This window comes from Dermacentor variabilis, chromosome 3 (genome assembly GCF_050947875.1).
Source record: "Dermacentor variabilis isolate Ectoservices chromosome 3, ASM5094787v1, whole genome shotgun sequence".
In the NCBI taxonomy this organism is placed as follows: domain Eukaryota; kingdom Metazoa; phylum Arthropoda; class Arachnida; order Ixodida; family Ixodidae; genus Dermacentor; species Dermacentor variabilis.
This window is the reverse complement of record NC_134570.1, coordinates 194597960-194616096: the sequence shown is the minus strand read 5'-3', so window position 1 is coordinate 194616096 and position 18137 is coordinate 194597960. Positions and strand designations below refer to the sequence as shown.

The window sequence follows — 18137 nt, the reverse complement described above, 5'->3', positions numbered from 1 at the left end:
TGGGGCCAAGGTGGTAACGGTCATGGCGGTGAAAGCGGTTGAGGGCAAATTTTCATTCCCGAGTCTTCTGCAGGTGACTGTCTTATGGAAGAACGTGACAGTAGACCGAACTGTCTCGGGTGCACATCAACAATGACATTCTGCGGAAAATAATGCATGCTCCGTTAACAGCCTTACTTCTACTGGAAATAAATGGAGAAACGCTTGTGTAACAGCTTCAAGATGCTCTTTGGCTGAATTCAGGTGGTAGAAATTGTTCTGATTGACCCCAAGGGTATACGTCTAATAAATATTCAGCAAGTAATCAGTCTCACAATGAACAAGCTAATGTGGGTACAGGAGCGGTCGCTTTGCATCCGCCTTGAGTACTTTTATGGCCCATTTGTAAACGTGCGCACCAATCGTATGGGAAGACGCGGCAATGTGCGCGTGTCATCTCCTGCTGCAGTACATTCGAGGCCGACACAGTCATCGCTATCTCGTCGGTCGGATCAATGGAGAACGAGGCCAACTGCTATGCCGCCCCGCCAACTGTCTTCACCTCACCAATGCGGAGGTTCCCTAGCCTGGTAGGTATCCATCGCTGTCATTATTGGTGCCACTAGTGGTTGCACCGCTCCGTTGCCTTGAATTTAAGCAAAGTTGTTTGGCTTCCCACGTTGCATCGAGGGACGGAGAGATCAGACAGACAGACACGCATACATATGTATATACATCTCATATAGACGCACGTAAGTCGGGCGGATAACTGTGCATCCATTGTAGGTAATGGCACGGATGGACAGAAGGCATAGATAACTGATGGACGCAGAAACGTATGCATTCAAGCAGTGTCGAATCTACAAATGTCGGGTGAAAATTGACGTGTGAAACTTGTGCAGTACGCGAGTACCTAGCACCGCGAAAAACGCCATTACAAAATGTCTTGCTTATTTCCGACAGTGCGCAAAAGATATTTGCCTTAGATGGCTATAATATCATCGATGTAACTGCATGCGCATTCACACCTCCGCTAATGGCTCCTCAATGCAACAGTTAAGAACACCATGTTTAAAATATTTCTGCGTCATATGATTGAATTGATGGTCACAGGTGGTAACCGCGCACGCTTCTCCTCGAGTCTACGTTTTTACCATTGGGTGACGTGATGCAAACAGGCAGTACAACTCTCCATAAATCCGCGCATTGGTTACGTTGTAACTTTCCGATCGTACTTCCCTGTAGCCAAATATGCCACACTCAGTGTTCGATTTGTTTTTGGTAATCCTTCTTTAAGACATATTTAAGTCACTTAAGTGCATGTTCTGCCATTACCATGTAAGAGGCACAAAAGTGTAGGGGCGCGACCAACAGCGAGGTTGGCGACATCGGTGACGCTCCATTCAAACGCATAACGTGCGGCGACGTTCGTCTTCTTTGCGACACTCACGGCGAAAATCCATAGCCTGAGGAAGAACTGCCATTTTCCAGATATGAAGGATTTATTTGAATTAATCGGTACAATACAGTACAGAAAACTAGGTGTTTTACAGAAGAAGGTCCCGAAAGATAAACCGCCAGAGAAACTTCACACAAGAATGTTCTAGTTGAGTAGTGTGCATCATTAGTATACAAGTTGACTGGGTATTGTCGCGGTACAACGCGGACAGAAGACTGGGAGACGTTCAAGAACAACAGGACAACCTGTTCAAAAACAAACGGAACATAGGCACGTCTTTTCGTCCTTCCCCAATCTCAGCCACCCACTAGGTGGCGTCCGTTAATGCTCCCATCGTCGTTGCCTTCTAAGTAGAATACGCGCGTCATTTGTCCCTCCCTAAAAGAGCATCGCCCCAATGCTAAACCAGAAATGTCACTCGCGGAAGTAAGAGTCTCTCGAGTAGTTATTCGCTCACATACGGCTTCATGCGGACAACGTGCACAAGTTCAGGACAATGCGTGCGGCGCCGCGTACAAATGGGACTATCGGGGACGACCTCGTACGGGACATCACTGAGTCGGCGCAATACTCGATACGGTCCGAAGTATCGTCTTAACAGCTTCTCCGAGAGGCTCGTTTCCGTATGGGTATCCAAACCCACACTCTGTCGCCAACCATTCGACGGTTAAGATCACAGCGCCCTGCGTCGTAGTCTTGCTGCCGGCAGATCCGCAAGCGCGCGAGCTGCCGAGCTTCTTCTGCGCATTGCGTAAACACAGCGGCGTCCGTATCAGTGTCGTCAAAGTCATGTGGAAGCATTGCATCCAACATGCCGTCCGTGAACAAGGGTGAACGGAGTCATACGCGTTTTCTCTTGTTTCGCCGTGTCATATGCAAATGGTGATATAAGGTAGGAAGGATGTCGTCCCAATTTTTCTGTTCAACATCCACGTACATGGAGAGCATGTCTTCAATTGTTTTGTTTAGGCGTTCTGTTAATTCGTTGGTTTGGGGATGGTAGGCGGTTGACTTCAGATGAGACGGTCCACATAGCAGCAAGACGCGATCTAAAAGTTATTACGACGGTTGGTGCGCCGTGTCGCAACACAACATGCTCAATGGAAAAGCGCGCCACCTCAGCTGCTGTGCTTCTCTGGATTGCCTTTGTTTCAGCGTAACGTGTGAGATAGTTGTTTACGACGATAACAAAGCGATTGCCTGCAGTAGAAGTAGGAAGTGGGCCCAATATATCCATTTCGATTTGGTCAAATGGTCTTCGCGGAACCTGGACGGGTTGTAGGAGGCCGGCTGGTTTCGACGGATGCGACGTGCGCCTCTGGCAGTCGAGACAAGTGCGAACGTGATGTTTCACAGTGGTGGTAAGTCTCGGCCAGTAGTACCTCTGCTGCACTCTTGCTAGCGTTCTCGTGTAGCCTAAGTGACCAGAAGTCACCTCGTTGTGACAGGCTTCGAGTACTTCCGTACGAAGAGCTGCAGGAATGACGAGCAGATAGGGGGACCCGATCGAAGAAAAGTTTGGTTTGTAAAGTACTTCCGCCCGCAAAGAAAACAACAGCCCTCTTGCGAAAACTCTAGGTGGTTTCGTAGATCTGCCCTCTAAGTAATTGATGAGTTCAAGCAACTCAAGGACGTCCCGTTGTTGTTGTGCGATGGTGGATGTGTGCAGAACACAAAGAAATGCCCAGTCTTCTTCGGATGGAGCAGGCGACTCTATCGGCGATCGAGACACGCAGTCAGCATCCGTATGTCGTTTCCCCGACTTGTACTTGACAGTGACTCATGTCAGATTCTTGCAACCGTAGGCTCCAATGCGCCAGTCGTCCTGAAGGATCTTGAAGGTTTGTCAACCAACACAGTGAGGGGTGGTCGCTGATAATTGTTAAGTGGCGGCCGTACAAATATGGGCGAAATTTCATAACCGCCCATACTACGGCGAGGCATTCTTTCTCAGTCGTGGAGTAATTAGCCTCTGTGCGTGAGAGTGTTCTACTTGCATAGGCAAGTACTCTTTCCGTTCCCTCCTGCTGCTGTACAAGAACAGCTCCCAAGCCAACATTGCTTGCATCAGTGTGGAGCAATGTAGGAGCGGTCTCATCAAAGTCAGCTAGCACTGGAGGTGTCTGGAGACGTTCCCGCAAGTCGTTGAATGCATCTTGCTGTTCGTTGCCCCACACAAAAGCAACGTCGTCTCTCGTCAGACGAGTCAACGGCGACGCAATACGAGCAAACTCTGCAATAAACCGTCGGTAATAGGCACAGAGGCCGAGGAAGCGCCTGACAGCCTTTTTATCGGGTGGTACGGGAAACTGTGAAACGGCGGCAATTTTTTCGGGATCCGGGCGGACACCTGTGTGGCTGACGACGTGACCAAGAAATTGTAGTTTCTTAAAGCCAAAGTGGCACTTCTCCGGTTTCAGTGTAAGGCCGGCGGACCGGATGGACCTCAGAACCATTTCGAGCCGTTCGAGATGTTCTTCAAATGTTGCGGAGAACACGATGACCTCGTCGAGGTACAGTAAGTAGGTTTTACACTTCAGGCCTGAAAGCACAGTGTCCATGAGGCGTTGGAACGTAGCAGGGGCAGAGCACAAGCCGAAAGGCAAGACCTTAAATTCGTATAGGCCGTCTGGTGTCACAAAAGCAGTTTTTTCACGGTGTCTCGTGTCTACCTTGATTTGCCAATATCCGCTTTTTAAATCCATTGAAGAGAAATAACGGGAGTGTCGAAGCCTGTCGAGGAAATCGTCTATACGGGGAAGCTAGTACACGTCTTTCTTTGTCACCTGATATAGTTTTCGGTAGTCCACACAGAAACGCAAGCTGCCGTTATTTTTCTTCACTAGAACTACAGGAGATGCCCAGGGACTCGTTGATGGTTGGATCACGTCGTCTTTAAGCATTTTTGTCACTTGTTGTTGTATGGCTTTACGTTCTCTGGGAGCAACACGATAAGGATTTTGGTGAATTGGTCTTGCCGTATCCTCTGTAATTATTCGGTGCTTTGTTAGAGGTGTCCGACCGACGCTGGACGTCGACGCAAAGCAGTCGCTGAATTTGGCCAGTAGCGTAAGAAGCCGTTCTTGTTCGTGCGGCGACAAAGCAGTGCTGACGTCAAGTACACGAGCTGGGTCTTGCGTAGCGAGTAGTGAACAGCAGCCACGGACATCCGCAACACCGTCAAAGTAAGCCACAGCCGCACCCTTAGGGAGGCGCCGTCGCTCTGTGCTAAAATTTGTTAGCAACAGGTTCGTGCGCCCGTCGGTGACATTTACGATTCCTCGTGTGACCGAGATATCATGAGTGACCAACAACGTGGTTATTTGGTCGGCAACGCCTTCGCAATGAAGCGGTGCGTCACATGTTACCGAAACAAGGGTACAGGATCGAGGTGGGATGACAACGTCGTCTTCTGTTAGACGAAAGGAGTGGTGTTGCGGCGATAAGCAATATACTAAACCAGGACTCTTTTGAAACGTCACCATGCGATCCGGAGTTTTAATTACGGCGCCATCTTCTTTCAGAAAATTCATTCCAATAATCAAATCTTTACAGCACACAGGCAGAACGATAAAAGCGGCTACGAAAGAAGAATCCCCGATATTAATTCTAGAAGTACATCTTCCAGTAGGCATCAGTAATTGGCCGCCTGCCGTCCTTATGTGAGGTCCCGTCCATGGCGTCTTTACTGTTTTCAAGCGGAGGACGAGTTCCTGACTCATTATAGAGAAGTCGGCACCAGTGTCGACTAACGCTGTCACTGGCTGTCCATCCACCAAAACATCAATATCGGCGCTCACAATTTCTTCGGTGTTTATCGGCGTCACAGCGTTCTGCAGCGGGAGTGTTTAGGGCTTGTTATTGTCTTGCGGCGGACCTGCAACCTTACCCCCAGAGGTCACCGCCTTCAGTTTCCCCGGCGTCGGCTGGGCGACCTTCGTCCTCGGAGGTCAGCAAAAGTACGTCCAGCAGGTGACGCCATCTGACGTGGAGCAGTTGGAGAACGCGACCGACGGCCGAAATCGGACCTATCGTTCGGCCCGGATTCATCATTCGGGTGCGCTATTGGTGGTTCCCGAAAAATAGCGTCGTCGCGTGGGAGCATGGTATCGTCATTTGCACGTCGACCAGAGGACCACGGACGATGAGATCGAAATGACGTGTCGCGATGCCATCAATTACGCGAAATATGGCCGGCGCCTCCGCAGTGAAAACAAAGTGGTCGCCTATCGACGGTGCGCCATACGTCGGTTCTCCGAAATTGCGGCCGTCCCGTAGCGTCGTTTTGCGGCGTTGACCAAGGGCCGGCGAACGACGGCTGCTGGTGTGACTGCAGCGGCATAAGGGGTGCGCGCCTCGAAGCATCCTCTTGCGGCGGCGACCAAGGAGCGGCTGTCGGAGGCTGGTGGTACGGCGGTGTGGTTGTGACGGGTGGTGGACATCGGACAGCGGCGGCGTAAGTCATCACACGCTGGTGAACTTGAAGATCGGCTGCCGGTAACGCCTGCCTTATTTCGTCTCGCACCACTTCGGCGATTGATGCTATGGGTCTATCTAATGTCGGCGTCAGAATCTTTTGCACGTCCTCTCTGCCAAGCTCCCTGATCAATTCACACAAGGAATTCTGATACTCGGCAGTCCCGGCGGCGGCATTGATTGCAGTGCTGGTGGACAGTCGATCGTACTGTCTGCACCGTTGATGAAGGGCCCGCTCAATAGCCGTAGCCTCTTTGACAAAGTGAGCGACGGTGACTGGTGGATTCCGCACAAGCCCCGCGAACAACTGCTCTTTGACACCTCGCATGAGGTAGCGCAATTTCCTATCTTCGGTCATGTTCGGGTCGGCTCGACGAAAGAGGCGGGCCATGTCCTAGGCGAACATTGTGACCGACTCGTTAGGTTGTTGCACCCGTAGCTCCATCATCTGCTGGACGCGGTCGCGTCGGTCGGCACTTGCAAAAGTATCCGTGATATTCTGCCGAAAGTCATTCCGTGAAGGGCTTTTTGGGCGTTTGAACCGTGAAGCTAGCTTTCATCAAGCGTGATTCACGGTTCGCGTACCAAGTACGGCGACTGTCGTCAAGGGCGAAATAGACGTGGGAAAGCTTTTGCTGCTCAGTCCACTAGTTAATCTGTGAGACGCGTTCATACTTGTCAATCCAGTCTTCAATGTCTTCGAAGACTGCACCGCGATAGCGATCGGGAACCAGCGGAAGCAGAACGGTTAGCTGTTGTGGACTGGGAAACCAGCTGCTTTGGCGTGCTTGCGGTGAGCTGGTTTCGGCCATTGCGAGATGTGTGCAGCTCCTGGAAAGAGGTGGTTGAAGAGGGCAGAACTCCGGGGCAAGGCCTAGAAGTCGGCGACTAAAGCGATGCACGGGTGTCGTAACTGGTGACAATGCCTCCGGGCTAGATGAACGGCTTCCAGAAGGACTCCGGCGCATCAGGCGAACTAAGTACCCAGCCCCTCCACCAGTGTCATGGTACAACGCGGACAGAACACAGGGAGACATGCAAGAACAACAGGACAACCTGTTCAAAAACAAACGGAACAGAGGCACGTCTTCTTCGTCCTTCCCCAATCTGAGCCACCCACTAGGCGGAGTCCGTTAATGCCCCCATCGTCGTTGTCTTCTAAGTAGAATACGCGCGTTAGTATTAAACAGTGTACAATAGTGACAAAAGAACATTACAGGTCACAACGGTAAGAGCGTAAATAAAGACAGTGAGAAAACCAGCAATCAGTAAACAGGGAAATTACAAAAATAAATAATAGAAGTTAGAATACCTACTCAAGAATTCGATGATAAATTTTCCGGACAGCAGCAACAAAAGTGGAAACCATTATTCAAGTTCCATGAAAATTTATTTGAGACCGCGACTAAAAGATGAAAGTCGGTAGCATAAATTCATTGAAATCAGTAATGAATTCTAAAGAGAGCTTCCAAAGACAAGTACTTCTAAAGCTACTGGACTGAAGTGCAGCTGAGGCACACAGATAGCTCCATAGCTTAGCAATACATGTTCCTTGGATTCCTACTAAGTTTTATCGTGGTTAATAGTACATAACACGGATGTTCAAGTTTTGGCAAGTCATACTAACGCACGGAATACCTCCCAAAGACAGAATTTCGTTTTGATTTGGTCTGTGCGTCGTTTCCCACAAGATCGCCTTCGCTGAAATGATGGCCCGCTTTCTGGGGCTCATGATCTTGTTCTTTGTAAAGGATATGCTGGGCATTTTAAAAGTAGTAGTTTTCCAACTCGATAAAGAGAGACCACATATGCCAACGAGCAGTGACACCCTAGGAAGTTATATGAAAATTAATTCCAATAAATTCAAATGTGCAAATAATAGGACATGTCGCCAGTGGCAGCCGGACGCACATAATCCACATTAAGCGTGTGATGTGCTACCCCTGAGTTACAACGGTGGCTGTTCTTCCATCAACATTGCTGGGCATTTGTGTCTAGCCCTTGTAATAGAGCCAGCGCCACTCAGAGGTACAGCGGGGAATGGGAAACTTACTCTCACTGGATGGAAAAACGAAAGCTATGGCCTTATTCACATAGTCATCACATATTTCGTCGCATCCCCTTCGCATCAAACAGTCCTACAGCAAGCGCGGCGGATCAGCCTACGAATATGTGACGGCAGTGATGATTTCCACAGGAACATACTTCTCTGTTATCATACAGGAACTTGCGAAGCCTGAATAACTCACTTAGCAACTTGGCGTTGAGACGTCCATTCGGCGCTGTCCAAGTCGCACATTTCAGCACGACCCAAACGCATAGCTCAGTATTCGATGTGCCACACCTGAAACGCAGATGTAAATAAAGCTGCAGACGCTGCTTTTGCAAACTTCAGCTTTGTAAAATCGCTGCATTTAGCGACAACGTCTTAATTTTCGAGTGGTCCAGTTTGTGGCGGCGGGAATCTAGTGGCAGGTTTGTAGGGGCGCGCGCAAATCTCAGAGGCCATAAAGCGCCGCGCCCTGTAGCTTGGAAACACCTGTAAATGTACACACGTTGAGGTGAGGGCGAGCGAGCATAGCGGCCAGTCGAGGTAGTGGCGTCGGAAGCGTCGTAGAAGCGACGGGGTGAGGAACTTCGGGCCGAACTTGAATTCCGGAAGGTCTTTCCAGGAGGGGACGGCCTACGGCTCCGGCAGTCGTCAGGTGTACGCCAGTCCGAGGGATTCCTAGTAGTGTATGTATAACGGACATTGTGAGGTGGACGGCGATATGACCAAGGCATAGGAGCAGGGCGGATGTCAGGGCGACTCAAGGAGCAGGTGCTGGGAAGACCCATATTAGCGATTTCCTAGCGAACCACTGACTGAATCAGCGATATCGTTTCAGCAGAGTTGTTTCAAGGCGTCTGTTGAGGCGAGGCAGGAAGCGCTGCCTCGTGTTCGCGGCGTACAATTGGAGTCAAGTTTTTCTTGGTGGCGGCGAGCAAGATTGGTCGGTACAGGAGAAGGGGTCGCTACAGTATTTGGAAGCCGTGTAAACTGATTGTACATACGGCGAGGCGACTCTTTGCCTGCTCGAAACGGCGGCATTCCTTCATGATGACGTCGAAAGTCGATAAGTTTCTAAAGACCAGAAGGTTGAATGCGTCGTCCGCGATGCCTTTGATAATGTGTCCAACCTTGTCCACCTCCGGCATGGACGTGTCGATTTTATGACAGAGGGCTAGGACGTCCTCAATGTAGGAGACATACGACTCGGTAGCAGTTTGGGAACGCGTGACGAGTTGTTGCTTGACGGCTAGTTTTTGACCGGTCGGATTGCCAAAAACGTCAGGCAACTTTTCTTTGAACAAGTCCCAGCTGGTTTGCTCTTCCTCGTGTGTATAAAACCGCGTTCGCGGTATTCCGTCGAGGTAGAACACGAGGACATTGGCCAGCATTATGGTCGGATCCCACCTCCTCATCTTGCTGACGCGCTCATACTTCTTCAGCCATTCTTCTACGTCAACACCATCGGGGCCGGTGAACTTGCCGGGGTCTTGCGGCTGAGATACAGCAACGTACTGGGTATACGTAAAGTAGCGACACTCTGCTCCACTCCTGCGCTTTCCTCCTCGATTCTCCTCGCCCACCGGCTGTGCGCACTGCGCTCGGCACGCTTCGCAGGCCATCGCGCGCTCGCCGGCCCGATGCATTAGCTGGCACCCATGATCACACCTAACTTCGGGATTTTTTTCTCGCTCTATTATTAAAAGAAAGCACTAGAAAGGGATGCAATGTGCTTGACTCTACCATGACCCACATTTATCACCTCGTTTGAGCAATGAAAGCGCTAAACGTGCGCGTTTGCGGCATGAATTAACAATCGCAGAGTACTGTATATAGCCCACATGGGCTTTGATATCTTTATATTGGTCAGTTCAACAGGGCAGAGCTTTAATTAGGGCAGTATTTAATTTAAATTTGTACATTCTTTAATATTTTTCGACACAGTGACGCTCCGTTAAATGCAATTTCTACTAGCGCTGCATTTTCGCGGAAGTACTTTTTATGACACGATCTTTTTGCAGTCGAGCCAGGCAGAGATTTCGGTAATTTAGTTGGACGTCATTGCGTGCGTGAAGCTTCAGAAGCAGGACAGTGGCAGCAAAAATGATGCGAAATTTGCTTTAACGTGATTATGGATCTTTTTTTTTGGGGGGGGGGGGCAGGGGAGGAGGGGTTCAGTCCTAAAAGGCTTGGGGTCTCGGTGTAATGCATATGCCGCGCATTTAATACCTGGGCTATAGAAATTTCATTCCTGCTTTAAAGAGAACAATTTTTTCTAGTTTTTCGTGCTCTCAAGAGAGATATATTTTTATTGACTACTGTAGAAGTGAGCGTAGCCAAGGGTTGGCTTGAAATTTATGAATGATTGCTGACGGCAACGGACGAGTAGATTAAGAGATGGGAAGGTGATGCTGTCTCTGTGACTTATTCAGTGTAGCCCATCGAATGCATTCAATTAGTGCCTCAGACGCCCGTGGTGATGCAATATTCAGCGCTGTAAAGGACGATAAGAAAGGATTTAGCCATTCTGTGACTGGGTCGGTTTCAAGAAAACAATTCGTACTATTTTATAAACACAGAGCTTAAGAATCTGACGTTATTTTGATAGCATAACTAAATATAAAATGTAAAGATTTCACCTATGGCGAATGAAAGTCAGCCTTAAAAAACATCTCTGCTGACTCGCTCCTCACGTGCCGCTAGAGCTCGGAATCGCGGTAGACTTTCACAGTCGCGGCGGTCACACGAAGGCCTTCATCGCTCTAAAGATCCATAGCAGGCAAGAAGATGCTCAAAGCTTATTTGCGCGAAGTTTTGGCCCTCCTTTGCACATTATTCTTCCAATCTGTGACATTAATGACTCTCTCAGATGTCATTCCTTTTGCAATTTGCCAATAAAGCTGTTTCGTAAGAGCTGGAAAAGCTGCCAGCTGCAGCCATTACCATGGGTCTGAGAGGGCGGCAGGGTTTTGCCAGCTTTTTCAGCTACTTACTGAAAACATCGTGCCACCCCAACACAAATTTCAGACGCAGAGTACAGGTCTGGAGCATAGAATACACAGCCGCTGTGACACACTAGCACATATCTGGCCAGATGCAATTTTTATTGCAGGTGACTCCTGAAACGTTACACGGAAAACACACAAAACATCCAGGATGGCACACACTTTGGAAAATAAAAATATTTATATAAACCGCCCGCTAGAAGTAGCATAAGCTCGAACCCAGTAACATGAAACATTGCATGGTGTTAGCCTCCAGACGATATGCGTGAAAAAGGAACAAATATTATTCAGAGTGGTGCACCAGATGCAACATTAAAATTTTACAACCTAACATAACTGAAGGAAACGAAGCAGCTGGTTTGTATGCTCACAAATTTTTGGGCAGGTGGTACAACAAAAATCCGCGCGATAACACTCATGTACAGCAACGGAATTAACAAGATTATCATGCAAAAAATTAGAATATATATACAAATACGACATACATTACTAGAATACAATCAGGCGACACAGAAAAGCATTCAAGTCGGTGAAGAAATGAACGCGTCATATGAATATTAGGTCCCTTAAAGTAGAAATGCAACGAATCGGCCCAAGGACAGCGAATGCGCGTAAATCCTTGTAGATGTTGCCTTTATTACTTGTAGAAGCCTGGGCTGATGACACGCGCTGTATTGCTGCCATCTGCACCAGCAGGAAAGGTTCAAATATTTTACCGTAATCCGGATACCGCAGCATGCATGCCGACACTTTTGCTTCCACAATTGCTACTGGTAACGGTAAGTGCCCTTACAGAAGCCTCAGTTCGAACAAATATTTGCATTCGCACTCTTAAGTTTATGCACCAATCAATGCACAGTACCTCGCAGAGGACGGTGTGATTCGTCGGAGTGAAGTCCTTACGTCCGATGTTGTGAATCCACTTTCTTCTGCGACTAATGTCGTTCTTCCCTCGAGGAATCGTGAAAAGCATGAAGCCATTTTCACGCCGGCTTGTGCACTGAAATGCGCAGCAACCGGGCATAACGCGGTGCGAAATGCAGAGTTCGAATTAGCTGAATAAAGCTCGACCCGCGACAAAGGAACACGGCCTGCGCATGGCGCCGAAGAAAAACAACAACACAAGCAAAGCGACGCTTTCGCGCGCGTTTCCAAGGCGATGGCTGGGACCGGCCGGAGCGGCCAATCATCGGTCAGAAAAGTGCCGAGTGGAGAGGCGGGCGAGGAGGATGTGCGAGGGTTGGCGGCGTGGCGGCAAAGTTCACAGAATGGCGCTACTTTCAAATTATCAAGGGGCTTTAGGTATACGTAGTCAGCATTGCAACTGCAGATGCGGTTCCTTTCACTGGAAGTATGGTCCCAAGCTTGGTGAGACGTCCGCTGCGGAGTTCTGTGGCGAAGACGCGTACTGCACATGCCCCACCAAAATGTCACTAGTATAAAACTATTTACTCGATGTATTTACAAGACGTTTATAAACAGCAGCCGAGAATCCAGAGAGGCTGTTGCCCCTCCGTCGTCTTCACCGTCGGTGACCTTGTTCCCTTTTCTTACCGTAATATATATATATATATATATATATATATATATATATATATATATATATATATATATATATATATATATATATATATATATATTCGCGTGTGTGTGCCATCTACATGTTCGCTGCTAACCCTTGCAGCGGCTGGAGCGTAAGCCAACAAGCCATAGCAGCGCCGGCAAAGACAGCATGCACTGCTCAGTCTAGGATCCAGAGCACCATGGTGTGACGCCCTTCCGGTCCCCTAGCGCTGTTCCTGCTGCTGTTCTTGTTTTCCTCCTGAGCCTTTGTGGACTGATCGTGCCTTTTCCACTAGATAGCGCGGATTTGGGAGGAAAGGACGGGAAAAACTTGCTGTGAAACTCGAAGAATTGGGTGCCGTGCTCATTATGTAGTGTATTCTTTAAGCTTTCGTTTGCGATAAAGCTTAGACATCACCAGGCCCTGCTGTTTGGCGGCGTCTTGATTAGCGAGGGAGCTCAACGCCGAGTCGAGTGCCGTGTTTGCTTGGATGAGTTTTCGTTCCTGCTCAGTGTTCGGTTAACCCTTGCCTACTGTTATTTCGTCGTAACGTGCGTGCTGCATGAAGTGAGCGTCGGCACACTTATATTTCATGGTTGCTGTGGTGGCGTTAAACGCGTCTGACAGCAAATATCATTGCCACGACTGTGTTTCGTATCTTCGCTTCTTGCATTTTGTATGATGACGGGTGCTGCTGTCACTTTAATGAAGCATGCCATCAATCAAAAGTTGTAGTATCTTGCGCTACCTTCGAGAACGACGAGATGGCCAAGACTCAGTGGTGCTTTCTTGTATCAGAGTTATAAACCAAGGTCGGATTTCACGAAGGGCGGTTTTCGCACGCAATTTCTTAGCCACAATGTTGTTACGCTGAGATAAAGATGCAACTGAAGTGACAGCGCATCAACTTACGGCGTCGTGTGAAAGCGTAGAGGAAGCAAAGCTGGCATAAACGACAAGAAATCAAAGAAGCACGGTCAACTGATGGTATGACTGCGCATCTTGCATATGTATTTTAAGATATATTACGCGTTGTTCTCGCATTTCTGCGAGTGATAGCGCTAATGGACACATGGTGACATAATTGGCGCAGGAGGACACTCAGTCGGAGCAATTGCGGGCAAGGTCTGCAAGGCTAACCCAGCCTGTAAAGATCCCCACCGCCACCACCTCTGCATTATCAAGCAACTAAGTGTCTTTATTTCGATAATAATCACACAAATCAAAAAGAAAGAAAGCTCCATATTATATAGGTCGTATGGCCTCAACGCAAGGAGCCAAGCACCCGTGCGTTCACCGACATGGCAAGTGACAGCGCTACATATAGTTGCAGGAGTGGCTATAAAGCAGCACATATGCTGAATATCAGCTCCCCCAGCAGCCTGTACCGTCTGAGATGCTGGTCTACCATGTCGTCGAGCGCCAACCGACAAAAAAACACGAGCTCCGTTCACATAGGGTGACTGTCGAGTGCACGCAGAACTACTTAAGCACCCTAAAAAAGAAATTCAGAAAGACTTCGTGGATACCTACACTCCCGATTTATGACAGAAAACTTCCCTACGTAGCATCCACACCTGCAAGTTTTGCTGCCAATTACACTTTGACTTAGTATCAGTGTTGATCTCTTCTTCTTGGCTTCTCCTCAGCTCATAAAGCACGACGGCACATCGCGCAAGATCCAGAGTTTCTTTTGCAGGTTCAGGTGGCCGCATTCCGAGAGAGGCCAAATGCTCAAAGGCATGTGTACACGACGGCACATCGCGCAACATCCAGAGTTTCTTTTGCAGGTTCAGGTGGCCGCATTCCGAGAGAGGCCAAATGCTCAAAGGCATGTGTACACGACGGCACATCGCGCAAGATCCAGAGTTTTTTTTGCAGGTTCAGGTGGCCGCATTCCGAGAGAGGCCAAATGCTCAAAGGCATGTGTACACGACGGCACATCGCGCAAGATCCAGAGTTTCTTTTGCAGGTTCAGGTGGCCGCATTCCGAGAGAGGCCAAATGCTCAAAGGCATGTGTACACGACGGCACATCGCGCAAGATCCAGAGTTTCTTTTGCAGGTTCAGGTGGCCGCATTCCGAGAGAGGCCAAATGCTCAAAGGCATGTGTACACGACGGCACATCGCGCAAGATCCAGAGTTTCTTTTGCAGGTTCAGGTGGCCGCATTCCGAGAGAGGCCAAATGCTCAAAGGCATGTGTACACGACGGCACATCGCGCAAGATCCAGAGTTTCTTTTGCAGGTTCAGGTGGCCGCATTCCGAGAGAGGCCAAATGCTCAAAGGCATGTGTACACGACGGCACATCGCGCAAGATCCAGAGTTTCTTTTGCAGGTTCAGGTGGCCGCATTCCGAGAGAGGCCAAATGCTCAAAGGCATGTGTACACGACGGCACATCGCGCAAGATCCAGAGTTTCTTTTGCAGGTTCAGGTGGCCGCATTCCGAGAGAGGCCAAATGCTCAAAGGCATGTGTACACGACGGCACATCGCGCAAGATCCAGAGTTTCTTTTGCAGGTTCAGGTGGCCGCATTCCGAGAGAGGCCAAATGCTCAAAGGCATGTGTACATATATTTAGGAGACTGGTAATGAATCATAGGTTGGCGATGTGAGTGCCTGGAGCTCCTAACTACGTTGGCACCTCATAAGTGGCACCTCATAGAAGTCAACGCTAATCAGCCCACATCATCACGATATTCAGCGCCAACGTCGCCATAAATTTACCAGCCTCATAAGAACACACACTTATGTGCACGTAAGAATACTGCAGAGCACCATACGCGAAGGTCATAGGGGTTCAACATTCTAGTTGGTTGCAGATCAAATCGGTCGAAGTCGTCAATCTTGCACTTTGTTCGGAGCAGTCACTGCACTAACATGCCAAGGTAGGGGTGGTGGTAACATAGCGGTGCCCGACGCTGTTCTGTAGAAAGGCGAATGCGGCCTCGCAGTAGGAAGCGGACTGCAGCTACAGAACATCAGCCCCCGCCTAAGGCAAGCAAAGGCCAAGTTGTGCCTAGAAATTTCCTGATTTCATTACGCCACCTAATTTCCCGCCATCCTCGACAGCACCTCGTTTCCTCTGGTACCCACTCAATATTTCGAATGGGCCACCGATTACTTGCCCTATGAAGTAGGCAGCCTGCCTAGCTCCCATTTTTCCTCTTAAACTACCAGTATACACGTATGCTCTCTGATACCACCGCTCCCTACATCTCTCTTAGCGTTTGGCTTAAGGTTTTCGTTCCATTCATTCTTTGAGCGGTCCTTAACTTATTATGAAGCTTCACTGCTGACGTCCGAGTTTCTGCCTCATATGATAATACTTGAAGGGGCATGATTGTACACTTTCCTTTTCAATGGCAGCGGTGAGCTCCTGGTCACAATTTGGTAAGGCATTCCGACTTAATTTCATTCTTCAGTAATTTTGTCTAATGATCAAGGCTCCCCTTGAGTAATTGACCTACATAATGTTGCTTCTGTACATACTTTAGAGGTGTGTTACCGATAAATAATTCTTGTTCAACCTAGTCATATGCTTTCCCTGTTAAGATCTCCAATCAATTGTTGCAACGTATCCCCGACGTTGCTGGTAAAGACAATGTCATCGGCAAGCTGAATATTGTTGATACATTCGCCGTTGATCATCGCCCTCCATCTTCCAAGTCTAGGGTCTTGAATAATTATTCTAAGCATGCAATGAATATAATTGGAGAAATTGCGTCTTCTTGTCTGAGCGTTTTCTGAATAGGTGTTTTTACTTTTTTTGCGGATAATTAAAGAATGTCAAGACGGAAATATCACTGAGGTAGAGTCGAAGCCTGAGAAGTAGCGGATACGTGCGCTGTCGCTGAACGTAAATATGGAAGTTACACATAAATGAAAAATAAATATTGAATTGTGAGCCAGATGCGGAAAGCACAATTGTCTTCATGTAATGTTCGTTCAGCACCTCAGTGTAATTTATAAGCTATGCACTTACGCCGCGAATTGCCCGCAAATGTCGTGGCTTCGTCGGAACGCACTGAATTAGGTGATCAATTTAGAGTGCACAAGGCAGCATAAATCGACCGATGCCGATGCTGATTTTGCTGATACGTTGCGTTTTAGTGACCGCGCTTAGCGCCATGCACGCTTCACATTGTTCACTTCGCAATACCAGGCCACGATAGCCGAGTTTTGTATGCCGTCATTCGGACCTGACTACTGCGCAGCAGAAGCGAAGCACCGTAAGACTGTCACCGGCTGGAAGAATATTCTTGCGCTGAATTCACAAACGCTTATGAAGGGTTTCTTAAGTCATAGGAGGGAAATATAGAAAGAATACCGCACGAAGGGACTGAAAGACGCGAGTGACGTCATTTCGCCCAGGACGGATCGTAGTCTGCCGTCTACATTAAGCATCTTCAGACAATCAGAAGACAATGATGGCTATTGTCTGCTGTCGGTTTACTTTGTCGTCTTGCCTTGCCATGGCCTGTTGCCTGCTACCCGATTTTTGCATGCAAAGCAAGAATTTAGTCGCGTCTTTGAGTATTATATATATATATATATATATATATACACACAAACGCAGAGGTTGTCCCAGCTACCGTGGATCAAGATGTTGCCTCTGCGTTGTTCAGAACAGAAATCGCGTAGATGTTGTCAGCGTTTGTTTAAACTTACAGTACCATTTTGTTGAATAATTAGCCGAGATAAATTTATTAACCTTTTAAATATAGCTTGAAACGTTCAGGCGTCAATAGGAAAGTTGTGGAGCTTCACAAATATTGCCCAAACCAGGTACTTCCACCGGGATAGACTTAGTGTGGCCGTGTTTATTCGGAAAAAAGGAAAGCCCGCGGAGTTAAGAAAATACCACGTGACAGCGCGCTCTGCGTGCCCGAATGCGCCGCGATTTCAACGCTCTCGTAAGTGATTTGTAAAAACAACGCCAGGGCCGCGCCTTTCCTTCATTTACGAGAAAGGGCTTCAGCCTTTGCTCGGCTCTGACGTTACCGGCAGCGGCTGGCGACGGCTCCCCGAAAAAGCGCTTCGTCAGCAGCCGCTCGCGCCTGTCGCCGAAGAACGCGCTGTCATCATCCGGTTATTCCGATATGACGAGAAGAGCATTTTTTTAGCGTTCAAGTCGATGCGGAATGGAAAAAATAGACATAAAACATGCACCATACATCTGGAAGCTGTGCGAGAGCATCATTTGTTACAACGCCGCTTTTCTTTCAAGCTGTGCCAGCGGCTAGATGCATGTGGGCTCGACTGTTTATTACTGTCGTGCCGCGCAACCGTTTCGAAGAAATTGTTTGCAGTGCCTAGAGCATGCGGTACTCAAGCGAGCAGAAGGCGAACATAGTCTTAGCCTTAGGAGCGGCACGGGGCGACCAGAGGAAAGCTGCCGAGGTATACAAACTTTGGCAATGTTGGGTAAGACCTAGTGCGAACACAGTTATGAGGAGTTACTTGACGCTGAGATAAACAGATAGCTTCAAGACTCGTCACAGAAAGGAGACCATCAGTGAAGAGGTTAAGAGGAAGCTTTAGCAAGGGTGCCCCTATCTAAATACATGGAAAAGGAGAATTCGTTTTTCTCGGCCACCACTGCA

General features: G+C 48.5%; 1 protein-coding gene across 1 annotated transcript in view; it reads left to right on the top strand.

Annotated features, from left to right (window-relative positions):
* The first annotated feature begins 457 nt into the window (after positions 1-457).
* LOC142574377 (uncharacterized) overlaps positions 458-18137 on the top strand; it is a 64952-nt gene continuing 47272 nt past the window's right edge. Inside the window, exon 1 of the mRNA XM_075683474.1 lies at positions 458-569. Within this exon, the coding sequence (XP_075539589.1) occupies positions 495-569 (75 nt within the window). The 5' untranslated portion in view covers positions 458-494. The remainder of the gene's footprint in view (positions 570-18137) is intronic.